The sequence below is a fragment of the Puma concolor genome, chromosome B2, assembly GCF_028749965.1.
Source record: "Puma concolor isolate L17-30 chromosome B2, mPumCon1.1.hap2, whole genome shotgun sequence".
Taxonomy (NCBI): Eukaryota; Metazoa; Chordata; class Mammalia; order Carnivora; family Felidae; genus Puma; species Puma concolor.
This window is the reverse complement of record NC_141671.1, coordinates 146140422-146153889: the sequence shown is the minus strand read 5'-3', so window position 1 is coordinate 146153889 and position 13468 is coordinate 146140422. Positions and strand designations below refer to the sequence as shown.

General features: G+C 55.7%; 1 protein-coding gene across 1 annotated transcript in view; it reads right to left on the bottom strand.

Moving 5' to 3' along the window:
- Positions 1-2758: 2758 nt before the first annotated feature.
- IGF2R (insulin like growth factor 2 receptor) overlaps positions 2759-13468 on the bottom strand; it is a 104252-nt gene continuing 93542 nt past the window's right edge. Inside the window, exons 42-48 of the mRNA XM_086708267.1 lie at positions 12805-12919; positions 11698-11844; positions 10859-11046; positions 9037-9223; positions 6434-6586; positions 5287-5356; positions 2759-4611 (exon numbers count right to left, since the gene is read on the bottom strand). Coding sequence (XP_086564393.1) covers positions 4195-4611; positions 5287-5356; positions 6434-6586; positions 9037-9223; positions 10859-11046; positions 11698-11844; positions 12805-12919 — 1277 coding nt within the window. The 3' untranslated portion in view covers positions 2759-4194. The remainder of the gene's footprint in view (positions 4612-5286; positions 5357-6433; positions 6587-9036; positions 9224-10858; positions 11047-11697; positions 11845-12804; positions 12920-13468) is intronic.

Sequence of the window (13468 nt, the reverse complement as noted above, 5' to 3'; positions counted from 1 at the left end):
AGAAAGTTCCTCGTCCTGTTGGTTCAAAATCTCCGTATGTTCTGATTATCTCAAAATTAAAAAAAAAGAAACAGAAGCCTGAAGCCGAAGGTCACAAGGTTGGTGTGGGACCTGGCCCTCTGCTCCTTCCAGGGTGCCTTCTGGGGCGCTGCACCCCGTCGTGTGGGTCTCCAGCTCCCCACTCTGTCTTCCAGGACAGTGCCGAGAGCGGCCGTCAGGTCTCCCCAACTTGGCCGCGAGCCCATCCGTGGGCTCCGTGGTCTCGCCCCGTCCAGGGGGAATGACGGACGGGCCATTTGTGCAATCTCGTTTTCCTCTGACGCTGTATCAAAACAACGTTAGAGGTAATCTTTCACCGAATTTGATTTGCAACCTGGTCAAAACACAAAGCGGAACAAGAGGTGAAGAAATGGGAGTGGCCGTTCACAAGCCTAACTTTGGTCCGTCCCCCTCTCTTTAAGAACACAGGGTGTTTCCCCCAGGACCCCCTCCTTCCGGGCTGGCAGCCTGAGGCCTTCCAGGGTCTGCACACCCGCCTCCGGAGCCTCAGCGCGTCTTCTTCCTTTCTTCCACCGACGCGGGCCCTTCCACAGCACACGGCTCCTTACTGTGTCGTCCACTTGACACCTTGAGTCACAGGCCTGCTTCAGCCTTGCCTCTGCCATCCGCCCGATCGCCGTCCCTCGGCCTGCGTGACCTGGACACGGCGGCCAGCCCGGCACCCACAGTGGCCCCCCCGACGCTTCCTGTGGGGAGGGGATCATGCGCTCAGCCCGCTCTCCCAGGCCGTACGGCAGGGCTAGCCCGAGGGCGAGGCTCACCCCAACTCAGTGACGCGCACTTGGAGAAATAAGGTGTGTGAAGGCAGCTGAGTCGTGGGGGAAGGGGATTTATTTAAATCGAACCTCATCCATAACACGCGCCCCCAACACGCTCCCTCCCCCCTTGTGACTGTAGGACCTGCACGACCATCGGTTCTGTGACTCCCACAAAGGATCAGGTTCCCCAAAGTACAGTTTTGTTATTTTCTTATTCTGTTTCACTTTATTTTATTTCAGTATTTTTACCAACAGCAAAAACAGTCTTACCTTTAGGTGGAGTTTTTCATTTATATTAAAAATCTTGTGTGCCGGGGACCTGGGCGGCTCAGTCAGTTAAGCGTCCGACTACGGCTCAGGTCATGATCTCTCGGTTCGTGGGTCCGAGCCCCACATCAGGCTCTGCGCTGACAGCTCGGAGCCTGGAGCCTGCTTCAGATTCCAGGTCTCCCTCTCTCTCTACCCCTCCCCTGCTCGTGCTCTATCTCTCAAAAATAAATGTTAAAAAAAACAATTCTTATGTGCCAATTAGGAATTTGAAACATTTTTTTTAAGTTTATTTATTTTGAGAGAGAGAGAGAGACAGACAGACAGACAGACAGACAGAGGGAGAATCCCAAGCAGACCCCAAGCTGTCGGCACTGAGCCCGACACGGGGCTTGAACTCAGAACTGTGAGATCTCGACCTGAGCCGAAATTCAGAGTCTGACACTCAACTGAACGAGTCACCCAGGTGCCCCCCTGCCCGCCCCCCACCAGAGTACTGTTTTAAACGCCCAGGTGGAGTCAGCCTTCCTGCAGGGTCGTCGTGTGTGCTGTGTGATCTCAGTGGTTGGCGGAGAGCTGGTTTCAACTGTTTTTAAACGTTCCAAGTAAGAACAGACTTCTAGACCACGGATTTTCCTCGACACAAGGTTTGCCTACATCGTGCTCATCCCCCACTTACTCCACTTCTCTGCCATCCTTGGACAGTCTCCAAAGGGCACAGAAAAGTTGGCTGAAAGGAGACTATCAGGGCTGTACTCTTATCAATAAAGTCACTTCTGAAGACATCACAGTTCCTATCTGCCATCAGGGCGCGTTTTCCCGCAACTACGTACCACGGCAAGGACGGGGACTGTCTTCCGAGCCCAGGGCTAGCTCTAGTCCAGGTTCCTAAGGGTCAGAGCGAATGCCCTCACACACACGGGGCCACCTGTAACCCTCCACCTGCCGGCCACAAGCTGCGTACTCGGCAGGCAGCCAGGGGTACAAAGACCCCTGCGGTCAACTTCACCAACAGGGCCAGCGCATGACTGCAAGTGGCCTTCCTGACCTCCTGCCCCCTGCCCGAAGTGGGCTTCCTGTGTCTTAGAGGGAGGGGGTGCTGGGAGAACAGCCCTCCGGACACAGTGCCCGAGCACCCGTGACTCCTGGGTGGTAACGCACACTTTTGTAAGACCCAAGTGTCGGTGGCAGAAGAAACGACGTCGATGAACAAATGAGGGGAAGGGAGGGAGGGACAGACGTTGACTCCGAGACGTCTGCTTGCCGCTGCAACTTTCTGCTTTGTCCGCTTTCCCACTAGCGTCTAGGAAGCTCTCGTCACTAGTCGGGGTGACGACTGACCAAAGAGAAGCCACCCCCCCCTCCACGACACACAGGGCGCCCCCCCCCGCCCCCCGCCTGCCTGCAGTGCCGGAACCTGCACTCCCACGTGCTCGCTCCGGGAACCTGGGACCAGCCGGAGGTGCGCTTTCTCGCAAGGAAGGATGAAATGAGACCTGCCCACCGGAAGGACGCCAGCGAGCGCACGGTGGTGCTGCACACGAAGGGCCAGGGGGGCCCCGCGGCAGGAGCCCAAACATGGGCATCTTCCCCAACGGCACAGAAGAACAGACGGGCGGCCAGGCTCAGCAACACGCTGGGCAACTTGTAAGGAGAAAGCAGTAACACCCGACTAATAATTTATCTTTTATTGAAATTGTTGAATACTTTATATTACAGTAAATTTGATTGAAAAAAAATGAGGAAAGAAATCAATTTTAAAAAATACACTCATGTTGAAATCAAATTAGCCAGCCAAACGGAGTACAAACCAAGGAACCACCATAGGGTGGTTTTCTCAGTACATGAATACCACTGAGTCTATGTACAATTCTAGAATTCGAGAAAAGTCATTCATTAAACACTTCGAGAAAGGTGCCAACAGCGAGGGAAGGACAGCGGCCCCACCCTCCAGTCCCGCAGCACCGAGAGGCCGACCCAGCACCCCCAGAGCGGGATCCCCAAGTGCAACGCTAGGGCGAGATGCTGGCCCATCGGCTTTCATGCAATTTCCGTAAGTCACGCACTGTGCAAATTAAGGCTTCTTATAGGTCGGATGGTTGATAAACACTTTTTTTTTTTTCTTAAAAAAATAAGCACAGTAAAGGTGGTATCATGAGAACCTGAAGAGGTGAGACCTATCCCCCAAATCTGGAGGAAAGTTATTTTCTCTGACATCTCAACTCCATCCTCACACACACACAAAAATAATCTTTGGGTGGGTTGTTTGAATTCACCAGCCGGCGAAAGAAATACTGATAAGTGTGCTCTGTGTACCTAGGATTGAAGATGTCATGCAAAACGCTGCAGCCGTTACTGACTAAGGGCAGAGAGCAGGCGAACCCTCCAAAGCCTAGGCACTCGGGGACCCTGCACATGCGTGTGCGCGTGCACGTGTGTGTGTGCGCGCACGTGCGTGTTCCCTTAAGAAACAGGAAGCAAAAAGGAAGGGACAGATTGGAGCATTCTAACTTACAGGCTACATTATTGACCAGTTCAAAATCTCATATGGACTTTCCTAGCACACCGACAGCTTCCCCTTCCGACCGGGGATGAACCACGGTCACCCCCGCTGTCACGAAGAAACTGTTGGGTTGTTTTTTTTTGTTTTGTTTTTTGTTTTTTGTGGTTTTTTTTTTTCGTTTTTCCTTTTTTGCAAACCTGAGTAATTGTCAAAGTCAATAAATAGGAGGAGAGAATTAAATGCTAAAATATAATGGTCAAATACCCCACAGGGCCTAAAGCAGCAAGGGTTTTTCTCAAATACACAGCCCTCTGTTCCAAGATGCGTCTGGCCCGGGCGCACGTTACGAAGCGCACGGCAGCCATGCTTCTGAGGACTGGGGACAAAACCCGGGGCCCTGCACCGCCCCCACAACAGGGGCAGAGCCACGTTCCGAGGACCGTAAACCTGACCTCTTCACCCTCTCCCCCATCACAAAAACTCTTCCCTTTTGAGACAGTTCTTGTTAAAGGCAAAAATGATAGAAGCATCATCGAACTGAAGTCTTATTTGGTTGGAGGTGCTCGGCGACGCCACGGACCCGCGTCCCCTGTAGGCGCCAGGAGACTAGATGTGTAAGAGGTCCTCGTCGCTGTCGTCGTGGAAGGACGCCAGGCTGCCGGGCTGTGCGGGCTTCTGCTGTGCGGGCCTGGGCTTCCCTCTGCGGGCCCTGTCCCCTCTCACCAGCACCCCCGCGCCATCCGCGCTCTCCCGAAGCCCCTTCCTCTGCACGTTCCTCCCGTGCTGCACGCCCGCTGCCCCGGTCCCCCTGCCCGCCTGCACTTTCACCTCTGGGATGGTCAGGACCTCGTCCTCGCTGTCCTGGTCGTCCCCACGCAGGGAGGTGAGGGCTTCGGCCTTCACGGACTTCGTGGCAATGTGGCCGTTTTGCTGCCCTTCCTTCCCGGGCCTTGGGGTCGGCACCTGGATCTCTTCCATCAACCACTCGGTTTCGTTCTCATCCGCCTCCTCCTCCTTGTTCACCTGCCAGGGACGAGGCCGGACCCTGGAGCCCCTCTGAGGCCCCAGGCCACGCCGCTCCTCTGTGACCCTCCCTTCCGTGACCTGCCTGAGTCGGGGAACCCCTTCCCTGCTTCCCAGGTCCCCCACCCGGAGAGGAAGGGAAGGCTGGCGACCGTCGGCTCCCGCGTGGACCCCACGAGGCGGCTGGTGTCAGGCTGGCAGGTCAGCAGCACCTGGGGGACGGGAGGGGCCGTGCGGTACGAGAAGCCGCAGGGGCTGGACGTGACTGTGTCTGAGCGAAACCTTTGAGGACGCACTCTGGCTGGAGGACCGAGAGCCACGAGCACGCGTGTGCCCATTACCCGAACAACGCCTGTCCGGGGGAAGTTTATCTGAAGGGACTCATCCAGGTGCCAGATGCACAGACACGTTCGTTATTTATTTAGTTTCTAGAACAGCCCCCAAAGTAGAAGCCACTGAAATATTAAACATTCTGAGAAAACCAGCCGCAGCCGCGACGATAAAACCTGAAGGCAGAAAGGACACGGAGTGCGCTCGGGTTCAGAGCGACGGCTGACCTTTCCTTTCTCTCCTTCAAAAGGCCTGTGGTGGCGTCTTCCTTGTCACAGGCTGACACCATCAGGGCACAGACAGCTCAACAGTGGGGCGGGGGCGACGGGGGTGATGGGACGTTACCTTCGAGTATTTGTAGGACACGCTGGCACTCCTCCTGCAGCAGCTGCTCAGCCTGCTAACCACCGTCTCCCTGCGGGGCGAGCGGTCACTGCAGGCGGGACCAGCCGGGCAGGAGAACCGCCCGGCCGGCCTTCCCCGCCCCCTCCACAGCCCCGGCATCTCGCATGCCAGTCCTCCCGGCCCTCCCTGGCCCCAGCCCCTCTCCCACCCGCCCCTCCACAGCCCTGGCATCTCGCGTGCCAGTCCTCCCGGCCCCAGCCCCTCGCAAACCCGCCCCTCCACAGTCCTGGCACCTTGCGCATCTGCTCACAGAGAAGCCTGCAGCCCCCACAGGCACATCCCTCCATGGCACGGGCACACTAAACCCACAGCAGCTGGGTTATACACGAGTTCAGTGAAAAGAACACTTTGGAACCAGATGGAAGTGGATTCGAAACCTGCTTCCTCTCTCAGTGGTCTAGCAAAGCCAAGTGCAAGTTACCCACCGTGGGCTTCTGCTTTGTCCCATGTGACTATGACAAGAGCACATATTCCTCCCACCCCAGGACCGCACGGAGACGTGCGCCAAAACTCATGCCCAGACCCTCGGCCCGGATTCTTCGTTCCAGTACCTGCCTCTCCGGGCCGGGACGGCCGCACTCAGGACTTCTGGATGCTCTCTCCCACCTGCCAGGGAGGACCACGCACAGGGCTCATGGGCCCTGTGCCTCATTCACACACCACACGGAAATGTGGTGACAAGCCCTTTTACCCAGAAACCGTGAGCCAAGAAGACGGCATCATGCCTGGCACATGGTAGGCATCTAGTAAACGGGAGGAAGGGGCGAGAGGAGGACCGTGTAGAGGGGTCAGCTGATCAGAAGGAAGCCTGCTCATAAATGGTGCTCATCTGCTGTCTCTCTGGACACATTCAGAGACCAACATCCTAGAAACAGGCCAGGCTTAGTGCCTGCGCGGCATCTCCTACACGACACGACCACCAGGGCCTGACTCGCACGCCTGGGAGTCAGACGGTCACCTCGTCCCAGAAACGCGGACGTTTACGCGACTTCGGAGACGGTTTCCGTGGTTGCAACACACACACACAGATCCCAGGACTCGACCTTGAAGCACTGGCCTCGGGGCATACCTGCTCCCCTCTCCTTACCTCCTTTCCTTCTTGTAAAGCAGCAGGGTCAGCAGACAGCCAGTGAGCGCCACGAGCAGCAGGCTCAGCACAGCCCCGACCGCCTGGCTTCTCTCCGACAGCCCTTTGTGCTCCTGCGTGTCCTCGCCCGCACCGTCACCATCAAGGCCCACCCTGAAAGGAAGCCACGTCCTTTGGTGGCGTGCCATGGCAGCCACAGCTGGAGCAGTTCCCAGCCCGGGGTGTGGAGAATAGCAGAACGGGGTCCCTCAACGACACAGCGGTGGGACCGGAGAACAGGTGGAAGGCACCGCCCGGAGCCACGCGGGCAGCTCTTATGGAGGAGCATGGCCTACTCCGTGGCGGCCAGCCCCCCCCGGATGGCTGCAGGGCACAGAGGCACCTGGGAGGCCACAGCAGGGATAAGCCGGCAACATTCATCTTCCCAGGACCACAGCTCCCCTCCCTGGGGACAAGCAGTCACCGCCGGGGGCAGGCTTCTGTCCCCTCCACCTCGTCTCAGGACACACCGTCGGTGCCTCATGAGGGCTGAGGGAACACGCACGGGACACGGCTGGACACGGCACAGACGCTCCATCCGGGCTGCTGCGTCCGGGAGGCACATCCCCGGACCAACACGACCGCCCCTCGAGCAGCTAGGATGGCAGGAGTCCCGCCCACGTGTGGGAAAGAGCAACGTATTTCTATGACCTTAAACGCTCAAGGAAAGTAGTACAAATTAACGAACACAAAGCTAGAAAAACCACGACGGACCTTCTGCTCAGAGAACCAGATGTCCGTGTAGTGACTGGACACTTCCGACCCTTCGTGCCTGCACTCAGGGCACCTACAGTAACAGAATCCGCTAACAAAGTTCCTCCCGCCCTGGGAAGGCAGAGAGGCAGGCTACAGGGACTGTATGGGCTGCTCGGGAGGAGAGAGGGCAACTGATGGGCCACAGCCGTGATGAACTGGAGGCTACAGGTGCAGATACTGGTTCAGAAAACTTCTTGATTCAGACTGGGTCGGAGGGCAACCGATGGCTCAACTACGTGAGGATAACTGCACCCATCAGCATTCAGCCTGAGCCAAATAATACGGTTCCAAACTGGACGACAACCTCAGTGTTCTATTCCAGCGTGGAGGCACTGGTCGCTGTGTGCTCAAGCGGGGACGCCCCCACACGTGCTCTGTGGACCCCGAGGGACAGGAGTTCGTTCAGGAGGACCTGGGACGCACCTCCGCGTCCCAATGGGAGAGGCGCATCGTCACTCACTTCTAGGCCTGTCCTCACTGCTACTTTTGGGTTCTCCTGGGAGCCAGGAATCATTTTCAAGTGTGTTTTAGTTTGCAAACGTATGTCTATTTTTCAGTTAATTTCTCATTACTGGTTCTTAACTTCACTGTGTGTTTTGCGTTTTAATTTTTTAATGTTTATTTCTGAGAGAGAGAGAGAGAGAGAGAGGGAGAGAGAGAGAGACAGAGCATGAGTGGGGGAGGGGCAGAGACAGAGAGGGAGGCACAGAATCCGAAGCAGGCTCTAGGCTCTGAGCTGTCAGCACAGAGTCAGATGCAGGGCTTGAACTCGAGAATCTCAAGATCACGACCCGAGCCGAAGTCAGATGCTTAACAACACAACCCTGTGTGTGTTGTTTATATGGCACCAACGTCTAGAAATTTAAGACTTGCCTTGCGTTCATGTTCCTGGAAAACTTCAGACAAAGCTGACTCTTTTTAAAAATGAAAACTCATTTAAGATCTAATAGATGTGATCTGGGACTCCTCCCACTGTTCCTACCACGGTTTCTAGGGACTGCAGAGAAACATTCCTTCAGGACACAAAGGAAACCAGTGCATGGCAAGAACTCCTTTTTCTCTTGATTGTAGTCTCAGACAGAGACTGAAAAAGCTTCTGTAAGAGAAGGACCTGGATGAAATGGGAAGAAAGCAAGTCCAAAGAGGAAAGCAAGCTATAGCACTTTGTTCCAGATGAAGGTCTCTAAACCTGACAGTGAACTGGGCAGAGGAGCAAAGGCCCTGGGGCACAAGAAGAGAGAGTTCCCTGAGGCCACACAGAGGCCAAGATCACCCTTCCTTTGGCACGGAAATGCACGTTCCCATATGCGCACGCAAAACCTGGCCTATGCCTGATCTTCAAACTCTGTCGAACAAGTTTTCCTTCGTCCAAACATAAACACTACCTCGCTCAAGGTAAATCGACCTTTACCGTATAATAATCTGCACTGGAACCCAAGAAAAATGCGCTAGGAACACAAAGACGAGGCTCAGCATCGGCCTGCCGTGAGGCAGCATGGGGGAGGCCGGAAAGAAAGCGGGCGCACTCAGGCCTCGTGCGTGCCTGCCGGCAGATGGGGGTGCCCTGGGAATGGTGGGCGGTGGCGGAAGGGGAGCAAACGAGGGGCGACGCTTGGACAGCCAGTGAGGCCGCGTGCTGGCCGCGTGGGGCTTGCCTCTCCGGTGTTTGTGCACGCTTGAATATCCCCACACTAGGTGGGGCAGAACACACACAAATACGTGCTCGAGCTGAGTCAGGGGAGAGCGCGTCGGCGTGCGGCTGGTGAGCGTGCGCAGAAAGGGGAAAGTGGCCCGGCCCGCGCACTCACCCTAGGGGACACACGGCAGAGGTGTACCAAGAGAAGAGATACTGGCAGTCGGCGGTCTCGTGGCTGAACTCAGGGATCCCGTCCTTCACCAGAGGGTCGCAGTGGAAGAAGATGGTGGAAGACACAGACTTCGTCTTGTCTTTTCCGCACTTAGAGGACGAGGCAAACACCACATCTAGATCCCCGTCTGTCAAAAAGGAAGTATGACACAACCACACAACGTTACCATCGACGTTTCAATAATGTCCTCGTGGTCTGTAAAACGCACAGACTTAAGATCTCACGTAAAGGGCCTTCTTCAAAGGTCTCACATGTGCGCGTTCTCACAGGCCACCTCACACTCCTTACAGGGCCCCCCGCCTGAAGTCCGGGAGCAGAAAAGACTTGAACCTTGACCCCAGGAGAGGTCCGGCCTTTGTCCTCAGTTCACAGTCGGATTCAGAATGGGGACTGGCCACGTGGTACCTGCTCATCCGGAGACCGAAATGGACCAGACGGGGAACCAAGCAACCGGCGGGCCAACCAAACAAGCCTCTGTGACGGAACCGCAATAAAACCCCTGGACACGGAGACGCGAGCTTCCCCGGTTGGCGACACTCCGTGCATACGGTCAAGCCCGATTCCACAGGGAGAGGGTGACGGAAGCATCTGGCTCCCTCCTGGATGTCACCCTGCGTGCTTCTCCCCTCCGCCAATTGTCATCCTTAACGGTGGCAGTAACAGCTCTCAGTGAGTTCTGAGTCCCAGCGAAGGACCAGACCTGAGGGTGGCGGGGGAAGCCCCCCAAAACTCCCACTTGGTGTCAGAGGTGAGGGAGCCTTGTGCGGACGCTGCCCTCCCCAAACTTTGCAGGTGGCTCAAACTTCACAGCGAGCCACCGCTGGAGAGCCACCGAGTTCCGTGTGCGAGGCGGTCACGTCCACACACAGGGAGCCCTGAGTCCCGGCCCGTGCGGGCTGGGCTCGGGAGGCCCCACATGTTCTCACACATAACTGGCTGAGGCAAGGCCTGAACGGACCATCCCATGAGGCCGGCACGCGGGCCCATGTCCACGAGCTGATGGGGGGGCCCGTCGCAGCTTCCTACTCTTGCCGTCTCGAATGAAGACTCGGGAAGAGATTCAATCTGCACTTCTTCATGCAACGCAACAAGTGGTCTTAAAACTAAACTTACTTTCTAGGGCTGGTGAATGCAGAAAGCGACAAGGTCTAAAAGGGGTTTAATTAACCCCGAATAAGTAAATGCGCACGACGCGCACAGGTACGAGTAAATCCAACCCAGAATTGCTAGAAAAGAGAACCGCGGGGGTTACTGCTCCTTGGTGTGGAATCACAAAAGCAAATCAGGCTGACGTGACGGGTACCTCTGCCTTGCCCGTCGGGCACGGCCAAGTGCAGTGACGCGTGCACTCAGCGTCCGAGCGCGGAAACATGCACTTGACCTTTTAAAGAGTGTTTATCCTTTCTTTTCATCCTTCTGACAAATGTAAAATTTCTCACCCTTGTGTAATAGCATCTGCAATTGTGAAGTAAAGAACACGACTAAAACCACATCAAAGGCAGTTCTGGATGCGCACACTTCACCTTCTACACCCCCACCTCACACCCCCTGGTGCAGACCAAGTCTAAGGTGAATTTTACCTACAGTGAAACGTTCATCTTACACCTGTTCGATCCGTCTTGATGAACACGTATCAAGACACAGGATCAGACCAGGGCTTCTGCTTTAAAATGTGGCATTTCAACGGAAGGGTGTTAGTTCAGGGAAAGCGTAAGGCCCTTCCAAGGAAGCGGGACACGAAACGTTAATGGAAAGCAATTACCTTGAACATAGTATTTGGTTTTATCAGAAGTTCCAACTTTCCTGCTGAAGTGTTGGTCATTTGGTTTAACCTGGCAGATGTTGGCCCCAGAGCACGCCGGGTTTTTGGAGCTCGTGATGGAGGAAAGCTGGATTTCATACAGGTACTTGTCCCCATTTGTCCTCATGTCCCCAGAAGCACTGAACAGCCTGAAGAAATGGAAAAGACAGCAATGGCTCCAGTCCTTCAGGAAACCCATTTACTAGAGACCCAGACACCTGTGAACAAGCACAGGGCCGCAGGACACTGCCCTTCTCCACTTTGGCCAGCCTGGGAGCCCACGAAGACCCCGGAGGGCACCAACTTGCCTCCCGCCCCGTGCTCTGAGCACCCGTGCGCCCTCCTCAAAATGCGCTGTTCCCACAGCACACCTGCTTCGCTTGCCGCGGGTACAGCCAGTACATACGGCCACCTGACCTCAGGAACGGCTCCAGGGACACTGCTGGGACACTCTATTTTCACAAACCAGTAAGCCCAGGGATTCCTGATCAAAAACTCTTTCAGGTTTCAGCTTTGCCCCCTGGGCTTATCATGAAGTGAAGGAGAAGGGGTGACTTTATTTTTACACTCAACAGAATTCACCATCTTTGGTGTTAAAACTTCATAGTTGAGTAATGCTGTCCCCCAGTTTTAAGCAAAATAGGACATCTACCTAGAAACAGTAACTAACACACACAGGCCCATTTATCTTGCGGCTCCCCTCCTCCACTCCCCCCCCCCACCCCCCCGCACCGGGAAAGATCTAAATTGGTTTAATTTTGAATACAGTTCAGTGCTCAAAAGGAAAATGTTTCACTTACTTAAAATAAATATCTCCGAGGCTGAAGCTCTTGCCATTTCTAGGGTTGGTGATGGTCCCGTTCACCATCCGCACCTCCTGGGGCTTCACAGCACAGGCAGCCCGAGAGTCCCAGCTGAAGTAGTAAGTGCAACTGTCCAAGTCAAACCTGGAAGGAGGGAACACGGCTGCAGTCACGCCCAGCCACACGCGAGGGGGGGGGGGGGGCTGCGACACCAGGCCTCTCGTGCCGGGAAGAGGCTCACTGGCTTTCAGGGCTCCGGTCAGTCCTGAGCCCTGGGTCCCTGCAGAAGCACCCCGCCACCGAGCCCTCGCCGCCCCCACGATGGGTGCAGGCAGCTCTGGGCTAGCGAGGCTCGCAGGACTTTTCTCAGCAGCCTCACAGGAAAGATCCGGGAACACCAGCCTAGTGAGGAAGATGTTGTGTGGCCCTTTGGCAATGTGATAATGTTGGGCACCGTTCAGCACGTTTTTTTGGTGGTGTTAAATTCAGAAACTGTGCAACATCCAAAAACTGGAAAAATTTGCTCGTAAATTTCTGAACTTTGCAAGCTTTTTCAACTCATACGTTGATTCAATCCTCGTACGATTCCTAGGTCCTGCCTTTTTCAAGCCCAGCTTCCGGAAGAATCATTTGTTCACAAACAGCAGCTCATACGCTCCCTCTGTTGGCCAACTCCTCCTAATGCTAGTTGCAGAGTTGCCTGGAAAATTCTAGTGTCATCCAAGAGCATCCCCTGTGCCAGCCCCACCTGCCTGGGGATCTCAGACAGGCCACCCGGACAGCTGGACTTAAGGTGGCGCCAATCGCTGCCCCTCTGGTCCTGTGACGATGCTCAGGGTGGAGGCCGGATGCCACCTTACCTTGTGGCTTTAGTCAAGCGACCGTGTGCCCCAGCCCCCTTTCCGGGAAATCCCTCCTGGTGCAGAACAGCCCTGCAGGCTACAGGACATCGAACAGCCCCCTCCCCACCGTGGCCACCCGAACACCCTCTCCCTGCACGCACGTTTGCACGCCTGCAAGTGAAAACCATGGGGAAAGATGCTGATGGGCCCCCAGGGCACTCTCTGCACAGCTCCCCCGTGAGGCCCCAACCCTCTCTCTCACCTCTTGAATGAAGGTCTGCCCACTGTCTTTGCACAGGTCAACTCGATGACGGCAGAGGCGGTCTTATTCTCCCCACACTGATAACCTTTTGAATAAGTTACGATGACTTTGTCACCTGAAACACACAAATAATGGAAGTGACGTCGTTCCTGGTTATAAAGAACGAACGTCCGGCTTTCTGAAGACTCTTGAGTCCTCCACCCCGGGTTCCCAGCTCAAGCTCGGTGACCGCCTCCCGGCTCACAACACACCTTGTGTGGCTAGAGAAGACCTGGGTCCAAACCCTAGCCTTCCTGCTCACTGGCTGCCTGACTCCGGGCTGCTGAGCCTCTGAGCCTGTCTCCTCACCTGCGCCACGGGAACACCTTCCAACGAGCAGCCGAGTGCCCGGCGCCACGTGCTCACAGAGCAGGACCCCAGGGGCAGCATTCGCCACTGCTCCAGTTCTGTACCACTGCAGGGTTGTTCTAGGTGCCTTCCTGACACATCCCCCCGTCTCAGCACCCCAGTGGTAACGGGGCAGGTGCCGGACCGACAAGCACCACGAGGAAAACCAGACCCAGAACAACTCTGTTCTTCTCGGGTCTTCCGGCTCTGTGTCCAATCTTTCGACTGCTGAAAGGATCGCGGATAAAGAAAGTGACGAGACCTTGAGGAGCAGGGT